The sequence below is a fragment of the Ursus americanus genome, chromosome 5 (assembly GCF_024610735.1).
Source record: "Ursus americanus isolate L20-20 chromosome 5, mUrsAme1.1.p, whole genome shotgun sequence".
NCBI lineage: Eukaryota > Metazoa > Chordata > Mammalia > Carnivora > Ursidae > Ursus > Ursus americanus.
Window position 1 is genome coordinate 53,978,083 of NC_142131.1, and position 9,807 is coordinate 53,987,889.

A 9,807-nucleotide genomic window follows, 5' to 3' on the forward strand; every position below is an offset into this window, starting at 1 on the left:
CCTGAGGTGGTGGGGGCTGGAGTGAGGGCCTTGCAAGTGCCTGGGGGAGCACAGAGCTCTTTCTGCCTCAGAGGGGCTTTAGAGAGGGGGCCACAGCTACCCCAAAGGTTCCTAAGAGACCTCACATCAGCATCTAGGTACCGAGGCCCTCTGGGAAAGTTAGAGCTATCCACTCCAGCCCCTTCCAGTATGTTCCCACTAAATGCAGTGGGTCCAGCCAGGGACAGCACCTTCCCTCCCGAGGCCCTAGCACTTCTTTTGGATTTGGGGGCACCCTCCAAGCAATGCTCCTCCATCAAAGATTGTGAGTGATGGGTCAAGGAAAGTGGTGAGTGCACACTGATGAACTCTAGCTGGGACGAGTGACGAGAGGGCCAGGGAGAAGGGCTGCACTGGGGTGGTGGGAAGACACTGGGGGCCAAGGGGAAGATGAAATTGCTCAGAAGACCTGAGTTGACCAAACGTCTGGTCCTGGTCCCCTGGCTCACATTCTGATCCGCACGCCATGGTGCTTGACTTCAGGTAGATCCCTGCTCAGCCTGTTTCCTAGCCTGTGAGGAGCGGAGTTAGGCCTAGCTCCTGGCTCCAAACTGGACACCCGCCCTTCCCTCACCTTCCTGTCAGCCCGAAGCTGCAGAGCCATCCTAGGCCTCTGGCCCGCACCAGAGGAGAAGGACAGGAAAGTAGAGCCCAGGGCCCAAGGCTGTCCTGTTGGCGACGCCACCATTCGCGAGCAGACGCGGCCGCTTTAAGGCGCGGTGACCCCACGACATCCGCGGGCGGGGCGGGGACAGTGCGGGCGTCCGCGGCACCGGCGGAGGCGAACGTGAGGGCGGTAGTGCGCGGCGGCCAGCCCCACCATGCTGACCGCGCTCGCGGGGCCGGCCCTGCCTGGGCTCCCGGGGCAGCTGCATGCGGCCCCCGCCCGGCGTCAGGACTCCTCCGGTTCGTCAGGCTCCTACCACACGGCTCCGGGTTCTCCACAGCCCCCGGACGTTGGGCCAGACGCAGAGTGCCGGGCGAATTGGCCCGGGGTGGCCCCTGCGCTGGGGGCGGGCGCGCAGCCTCGCCTGTCCGTCAGCGCCCAGAATAGCCGCCAGCAGCTCGGGCCCGGCTCGGGTTTCCCGCGAGGCCCGGGCTCCGGCCCGCGGCCACCCCAGCCCCAGCTGCGCATGCTGCCGTCGGGGGAGATGGAAGTCATCTTCGGCGCCGGGGCCCTGTTCAGCCGCTCCGACGCGGCGGAGAGCGAGGTGCAACAACTCACCGCGCGGGCTTTCCGCAGCCTCTCTCCGCCCGGGCCCGCGACTCCGGCTCCCGCAACGCCGACGCCCCAGGCCCCCGACGGTGGCTCCCGCTGGGCCACTTACCTGGAGCTGCGGCCCCGCGGGCCAAGTCCTGGGACCCCAGCGCAGTTCGAGTGTGTGGAGGTGGCGCTGGAGGAGCGTGACGCGCCCGCCAGGACCCGGACGGTGCCCAAGCGTCAGATCGAGCTGCGCCCCCGGCCCCGGAGTCCCCCGCGGGAGGCGGGAGCACCGCGCCCCCGACTGCTTCTGCGCACTGGCTCCCTGGACGAGTCGCTGGGCCGCCTGCAGGAAGCCGCGGGCCTAGTGCAGACAGTACTGGCCAGAAAACTCAGCCCTGCGGCCCCTGCCCCGAGCAGCGCCACCTTCGGGCCCACGGGGCGGCCAGAGTGTGCGCCCCGGGAAACGGCCCGCAGTACCCGAAAGGTCCTGGAGGAGGCCAGGTCTCGGCCGCCCCGCGTGCACAATAGTTCGGCCCCCACCAGGGCACCACGGCCGTGGCCCAGCCTCCGAGAGCGCGCGATTCGGCGCGACAAGCCCGTGCCAGGGACCGAGCCGCTGGGTCCAGTTAGTTCCAGCATCTTCCTGCAGTCAGGGGAGAAGACCCAGGAGGCGCACAGTCAGGAATTCAAGACTCGGTTCCCGCGAGAGACTCTGGATCGAACTGTCCTGAGGGCACAAAGTCCGCCTTTCGAGTCTACGGCCCCCCAAGAAGTTCCGAGTAAGGCTGGGAGGCCAAGGAGCCCGTCCCCGCTGTGGCAGGCTCCAAATGGGACCGTACGGGGTCCACACTGCCCGTCCCCCCAGAATCTGCCCCCGTGGAATCGGGCTATTCGGAGGGTAAGTAGCCCGTCGTTCCCTGAGGCATCCTCTGCATGGGGAAATCAGGATCCCTCTGACGAGGAAACTGTCAGCAGAAGCCCTTCCCCACCGACCTTTTCCCAGTGGAATCAGGGTGTTGCCAGGACAAGAAGCCCATCCCCCGAAGCTCCTTCCCTATCGGAGGTTCCACAACCGGCAGTGAGGAATACCGCAGAGGGCTGTAGGAACCCATCCCCGCCGGCCCTGTCCTCATGGAAGGTTCCAGAGCGAACTAATGGGACGTGGAACCCATCTCCCCAAGAGACGTGGGATCGCACACTGCGGGGCTCATCCATAGTATCTCCGTCGGAAGCTCTGAATGGGATAGGACAGGAGGAGCTGGAGCTGCCTAGGCCGTCGGCACCCGGGATTCCCGAGCTCACAGAGGCTCAAAGTCCGGCCGCCCCGGAGATGCGGGATCTTGCCCGCCGAGCCAGTCAGCCATCGCCAGAAGTGGCTGCACCTGAGCTGCCCCTCAGTCGCTTCGTGGGCACCCTGGAGGCCGATGTGCGCCAGGAAGCCTCGGGCCCTGGAGAAGCCGCCTCTGGACGGCCGCGCGTGGCCATCCCGCGGCCCCGCGACGTGCGCAAGATGGTGAAGACCACGTACGCGCCAAGCTTTCCTGCGGGAACCCCAGCTTTGGGGCTGCCTGCACCTCCTGCGGAACCCCGCGGGGAAGAGGGCGGCACATCCAAGACACAAGAGTTCAAGGCGCTGGAGTCCCCAGCCCCAGCTCACTACACTTCTGTTTATCTCAAGGACTTTCTTCCGGTAGTGACGCACCCCTACGAGCCCCCAGAGCCGTCTCCTGACACAGCGCCCCGGGACGCTTCGCAGCCCAACGGCGTCCTGCGGCGCAGAGCCGAGAACAGCACGGCAAAACCCTTCGCGCGCACTGAGATCCGCCTGCCTGGCGCACTGGTCTTGGGCCGCCGGCCGGAGGGAACCGGGGGAGTTCCGCTGCGAGGGGCGAGCAGGGAGAACCGGGATGCTGAGGCCCAGCGCCTGGTCCCAGACGGGGAGGGGCGCACCAGCCCTCTGGGCGGCGCTCGCACCTCACCCCAGCAGTCGCCCATAGGGCCAGCCGGGCCCCAACCACCCCGACCACCCTGCCCGATCTCCCCTCAGCCGCACCCTAGTTCGAGCCCTGGGATAGCAACCAAATTGGAGACGCCCCCTGCAGCCCCCAAGCCCGCGACTGCGGTCCAGTCTTCTCTGCCGCGGGAGCCCCAGGCGTCGACTGGCAAACCCGCCCCGCCCCAGGCCCGTGCTGCCTCGGCGCCTCCGATGGACCGGTCCCCGGAAGGCCCCTTCCAGGGGGCGCGCAGGCCACCCGGGACCGCGTACGCGGGGAAGGTCCTGGTGGACCCCGAGAGCGGCCGCTACTACTTTGTGGAGGCGCCGCGGCAGCCTCGGCTACGGCTGCTCTTCGACCCCGAAAGTGGGCAATACGTAGAGGTGCTGCTGCCGCCTTCGCCCCCGGGGCCACCCCGCCGCGTCTACACCCCGCTGGCCCTGGGCTCTGGCCTCTACCCGCCCGCCTATGGGCCTATCCCGGGCCTCTCAATGCAGCCGTCCTCGGGCCCACCGGCCTTCAGCGGCCCCCACGTACCCTGGGCCTCCGAGGCGGGGCCCCTGGATGGGATGTACTACCTGCCAGTGAGTGGAACCCCCAGCCCCGCACCTCCTCTGCTCCTCTGTGCTCCCCCCAACAGTTCAGGTCCAGCCCAGCCCGGCAAGGGGTCCTTGTTCCCAGTGTGAGGCCCCAGGGCCTGATCCCCACGGTGTTCGGACCTGTTTGGTAGCCTTGGAGGTTCTGGCATCCAGTCCCCTGCCCTCCTTTCCTTCTATCACCCCTTCTTTTACCCATCCCGTCCAGTCTTCACACTGGACGTTACCTTCAGAGAATGTATCAGACCTTGGGACTGATGGAGCTGGGACTCAGAGAGTGGCTGCCTACTTCTCCCCCAACAAAAGTGTATACTCCTTTCCCAGGCGTTCCCGGAGTGTGGTGTGTTTGCGTGTGTGTGAAAGTGAGGCATCTCAGGAGTTGTTCCTAGGAGCTGACTTGAGGGCATGTTGGGAGTCCACTAGGGGCAATAAGAAAGAAATCAGCGGAGGACAGGGCTGCCCCCAGAGGCAGTGAGCTGTCACCCCCCCACCCCGCCCGGAAGGTGGACCCAGCTGAGGGGGAGCAGGCTAGGGAGCATTGGTGGATGGAGGGAGGACTCTGACTAGCAACTCTGTTATTGTTTGGAAAAGGATCTGAGCAGCGGCCGGGGAGGCTGTGTGGAAAAGTGGCCAGTGCAGCCCCTAGGCCAGGCTGGATCTGAGAAAGGGAGCTGCGGGGACGGCAGGTGGAGAGGGAGCAGGGACGTAATATGGAAGGGGCTATGGAGGGTCAGCCTGGGAACGGGGGTTGGGTGGGGAGGCAGCTGTAGTCTCCAGCCGGGAGCCCCACTTCTCATCTTCCCCTCAACCTCAGCATCTGACTGGGCCTCTCAAAGCCCTCAGAGCTGAGCGGGCTCCTCCTGGGGCCAGGAGTGGAGGTTTAAGGCATTCCCACCTGGGGTGCGGGACAGATGAAGTGAATCATCAGGAAGGTCTTACAAGCAGGGAGGGTGGTTAAGCCTCGTGACCCCTCTGGGTGTAGTAGAGGCTGGGTTAGGGCTGGCAGTAGAAGGGATGCCATGGGGGTGGGGGGCAGGGGAGGGAGACTCGGAGCCCTCAGCTGGTTCCACTCCCTCAGTAACTGATGTGGCAACCATGCCCAGAGAGGGCCTGGCTCAGCACGCTAGTCAGGCAAGGAAGGAACAGGACCCAGAGCCTGTGTTCTAATTGCCTTGAGATTGCCGGAGCCTCTGAGGAGGGCCGGGAGAGATGCATGGGGTAGGAGGTGCTCTTCTGGGGGGCGTTCTGTGTGTAGTTCTGACCTTGAAGTGGCGGGGCCTTGTTAACTGTTGTGTGATGAGTTTGGGGAGGAACAGTTCCCATTAGAAGCGGTCGTTAGTGATGGAGATTGACGTCTTACTTAAGTTCCAGTCCCTTGAAGTCCCTGCCTCCCTGCCTTAGGCTGGAAGCTGACTGGGAGAACTGTGAGTCAGAAGAAACTGAACAACTTCTCATAGCCAGAGGGGCTGGTTCTGGTCACATGAAGGGTCTGGGGCCCCTCCTGGTTCCCTCACCTCATCCTGGTGTGCAATAAATCACTGACCCAATGAGCCACGATGCTTGGAACAGTTGGTGCAAGTTTTCTGATTTCTGGTTTCCTGCTGCGACCTCTGACACCCCTACAATGCTCTTCCATGCCTGCGTATGGCCTGGGCGGAGAGGGCTCCAGGGAAGGAGCCCATGTGTGTCTTTCATGCGCGGTGGCATCCTTGCCTCCGCAAACTTGCCTCCCAGGGAGGGAGCCCTAGGCTGGCAACCACGCCTGTGGCCTCATTCTCCCTGGTGGCTGGGTGGTCACTGGGCTTTGGCGTCAGTCAGGCTTGGGTTCTAACTTCAGTATGGCCCTTCTAGCTGTATGGTCTTGGATTCATCACTTCTCTCTGAGCCTTCATGTGCTCACAAAAATGACACTCACTAACCACCTCTTCCCCCAAGGTACTCAGTACAGCACCCACTAAGTGGCCAGATTCCAGGACGTAGGAGGGTCAGCCCCATGTGTCCTTGTGCAGGCCCAGTCCCCCTCCTTACGTCATCGTTCCCTATCTGTGAAATGGAGCTGAGTTGGCTGCAGCAGGGAGCCCAATAGAGGAGATGCCCACGTGGCATCTCTAGGGCCCTGGGGGAAGGAAGAGAGTGGGAGGGGTGAGGTGTTGGTTCCCCATTGGTCTGGGTCAGGCCTTCCGGGGTGGCCCCCACTGCACACATGAACACGCACACCTGCACCCCAACCACAGCCCATGCTCACTGAGCCAGCTCCACTGACCATGAGGCTGTCCCTGCCACTGATACTGCTGCTGCTGGGAGCCTGGGCCATCCCAGGGGGCTTCGGGGACAGGGCCCCACTCACAGCCACAGCCCCACAGTTGGACGATGAGGAGAAGTACTCAGCTCATATGCCTGCTCACCTGCGCTGTGATGCCTGCAGGGCAGTGGTCTACCAGGTGAGTACCTCCCCCCTGCGTTCCCCTGCCCCTGTCCAGGTCCCTCCTGAAGCCAGTCCCCTCCATCCACCTCGGATTCTACCACTGGCCTTGAATTTCCAAACTCGCACCCCTGGGCCCTGAGTTAGACTCAGCTTTCCATGGTCTCACCCAAACCTTCATGCCTCAGTTTACCCATGTCTCAGCCCAACGGAGAGCAAATAATCTGGGACACCCCATAGTATCTTGAGAGCCCCGGGAGTCACCCACTTGTCCTCTCTGACTCCTCCCTTTCCAGGCTTATCCTCAGGTCTGGACTCCTTCCCTGGCTGGGGAGCACTGGTGTATATGTGCATGTGTGCACATGGCTTGAGTGCACGAACATAGGAGTATGAGCGTGTCTTGAGTTCACACAGAAACCTGCCAAGCGTGCCTGAGCACCTCTGGGGGGGAAGGGAAGCCTATGAGTACACGTGTCTTTGAAGACCGGGCTGTTTTTGTTTTTTCATCTTTTGTTTTTTCCTTTCCTTGTTCTTACGGTTTAAAATAGCATGGCTGATGGGCAGGTGTGCCCTGGGGAGGAAGCCCCAGTGCTCAGGCCTAACTTCCCACCTCAGCGGTTCCTACCCACCCACCCCAGCCCAGGGAGGTGCATCCCACCTCAGCAGACCCAGTGCCACTTTCAGAACCTGGGGGAGGGCCATGAAGCTACCGAACAGGAGCTTCCTGCCCCAAAGTCTCCCTCACCACCTCGCTCTCTCCAGAGACCCAGGCTCCTGTCTGACCCTCCCCCACCACTGAGCAGTCCGGAAGCCCTGGCTCTCAGCCCCTCCTTGTTCTAGATGTGGCAACATTTGGCAAAGGCAGAGGCCAAGCTTCACACCCCAGACTCAGGGGGGCGGCGGCGGGAGCTGAGCGAGTCGGTGTATACAGACATCCTGGACCAGAGCTGCACCCAGACCTGGCAGGGGTGAGTCAAGAATCTGGCCCCTACCACCCTCCTCTAGGGGTAGGGCTGATGGGTGGAGGTTCCTGCTTTCCCACTCACACCAGACACACAATCCACTAGGGCTTCGGTCTAAGGTAGGGGTCTGGCTGGGATGAAGTCGGAGCTGGGGGCAAGTAGAATGCTACGTGGCCAGGGGACAAGGTTGCTGTGTGACCTTGGGCCAGGGGCTTTCCCTCTCTGGTTCTCAGTTTTCCGTCAGGGAGGATCAGAATCTGGGCTCTGAATTCAGCAGATGCCCAGCATGCCCAGTGGGGATGTATCCCTCGCTGGCAGGCCTCCCACTAATGCTATATCCGTCTCCTTCCTGCTGCTTCCAGCTATGGGGTCCGAGAAGTGAACCAGGTGAAACGTCTCACAGGCCCAGGGCTCAGCAAGGGGCCAGAGCCAAGCATCAGCGTGATGATCACAGGGGGCCCCTGGCCCACCAGGTGATGAAAGGAGTATGGGGCTGGGATGGAGACCTTGGAGCCTTGATCAGCCCCCTGAGGGACAGGCAGGGTCTGAGGCTCCTGTTGGGCTCCCGTAGGCTCTCCAGGACATGTTTGCACTACCTGGGGGAGTTTGGAGAAGACCAGATCTACGAAGCCCACCAACAAGGCCGAGGGGCTCTGGAGACATTGCTGTGTGGAGGACCCCAAGGGGCCTGCTCGGAAGAGGGGACCGTCACAAGGACAGAGCTCTAGTCTGGCTCCTTCCCCTTCCTGGTCAGCCCCTGAAGAGAGCTGGGGCGTCCTCTGGATCTGCCCCACTCCTTTCTGCAGGCTGTCTGGAGGGCAGGAAGGCCATGCTTTTGTGTGCTGCCACGCCCCCTCCCTCCTCCAGCTTCAGGACACTGGGGCCACATGTGTGGGGGGTGGGGTGGGGGAAGGCCTTCCCTCTGGACTCAAATAAAACCCAGTGACCTCGATTTTCTTTGATTCCTTCTCTCTGCAAAAGGTGCTTGTGGGGCTGGGAGGACAGACACTGGCATTTCTGCTGATATTATACCAAGAGAGGGCCAAACACAGTTGCTTCCCACAGTCTCCCAGAGGTAGGTGAGATGTGTCATGGCTGGACATGTGAGCGAGCTGTCAAAGGCATATGGGACTAGTTACATGAATAGTGAAACTCCAAATCCATCAAGAGAGAAAAGAAGAACCAAAGGAAACTCCATGACCAGGCTACCTTGTAGACACGCCGACTCAGCCACTGCGTGCTATCTGGGCCCCTCCCTGAACACTAGTCTAACTGGGTCTATTCCCAGTAGCCGCTCAATTTCTGGACTCTACCTCTGACCCCAGCTGACAGGGTTGGGCCCCAGGTGTCTGTCTGGGACTGGGGAGGGCAGGGTTCCTGGAACGAGCTGGATTCAGTATCTTGGCTCCCAGCCCTGCTCTCCCCAGAAATTCTCTTGACCTGGGACCCTCCCTTAGCAACAGAGGAAAGCACCCCACCTGGGCCCCACCTGGGCCCCACCTGAGACTGGGAACCTGTGGGCAGGCCTCTCTGTAACTGGTCGTTTCCTTCGTGGGTGTCTCCCTGAGATGCTGAAACCATGGCACTGGACAGAAGAGACGCTCTAATCCCCGGATGACAGACACTGAAATCGAGGCTTAGAAAATAAAAGAGGGGGCGCCTGGGTGGCTTAGACAGTTAAGCATCTGACTCTTGATCTCGGTTCAGGTCATGACCTCAGGGTTGTGAGATCGAGCCCCAACACAGACTCCACGCTGAGGGCGGAATCTGCTTAAAATTCTCTCCCTCTCCCTCGCGCCTCCCCCCCCATTTGTGAGTGTGTGTGCTCTCTCTCTCCCAAAAAGAAAGAAAGAGAAAGAAAGAAGAAAGAAAGAAAGAAAGAAAGAAGAAAAGAAAGAAAGAAAGAAGAAAGAAAGAAAGAAAGAAAGAAAGAAAGAAAGAAAGAAAGAAAGAAAGAAAGAAGAAAGAAAGAAAGAAAGAAAGAAGAAAGAAAGAAAAAGAAAAAGAAAAGAGGTGCGCTCAGGCCAAGTCTCTGGCTGAGTAGTGGAGGGGCCAGGAGGGGATTCAGATTCTGGGGGTGGGGGCAGGTCGTTGCTAGAGAAGTAGGGGTGCTCCAGGCAGGCCCTGACCCCTTCAACTCCCATGAGCTGTACTGCAGCCTGGTCCCTTAGATTCCATTACCTGCTCCCTATCTGCCCGAGGCCCTTCCTCCCTGGCCTTCAGCCCAGGAGAGAACCCCTGGTCATCAGCAAGACAGCCAGGGCCCAAGGAACCAGTTGAGCTGTCAGTAGTAGTGGGTGTGGAGATGGGAGCCTGTGACGTGGACCTGTGTGGCTCTGCGTTTGTATGGCATGATTTAGACACACTCTGCAGCATGGTCTGGGTGTTGTGGGTCCATCTGTTTGTGTATCTGAAACCATGTGCGACTTAGCTGCCTTGTCTCTATGTGGATGGCATGTGGTTGGGGTTGAGTTGAACGTCCCTGGGACTGTGCAATAAGTGTGAGGGGTGGGGCTCTGCCTCCATAGCCCCCTGGGGAGTACTGGGGTGGAGAGAGGCGGGGAGGAAAGTGCTAAGGAGCAGTTTCGAA

At 61.2% G+C, this 9,807-nt stretch overlaps 2 protein-coding genes across 2 annotated transcripts; both read left to right on the plus strand.

The window, feature by feature from the left end:
* Positions 1–768: 768 nt before the first annotated feature.
* PROB1 (proline rich basic protein 1) lies at positions 769–5,399 on the plus strand. The gene has a single exon (XM_045794543.2). The coding sequence runs from the start codon at positions 861–863 to the stop codon at positions 3,921–3,923; it is 3,063 nt and encodes a 1,020-aa protein (XP_045650499.2). The 5' UTR covers positions 769–860; the 3' UTR covers positions 3,924–5,399.
* A 156-nt stretch (positions 5,400–5,555) lies between these two features.
* On the plus strand, positions 5,556–8,169 carry MZB1 (marginal zone B and B1 cell specific protein). Its single transcript, XM_045794555.2, has 4 exons — positions 5,556–6,274; positions 7,096–7,223; positions 7,580–7,690; positions 7,789–8,169. The coding sequence occupies exons 1-4, from the start codon at positions 6,071–6,073 to the stop codon at positions 7,943–7,945; spliced, it is 600 nt and encodes a 199-aa protein (XP_045650511.1). The 5' UTR covers positions 5,556–6,070; the 3' UTR covers positions 7,946–8,169.
* Positions 8,170–9,807: the final 1,638 nt, after the last annotated feature.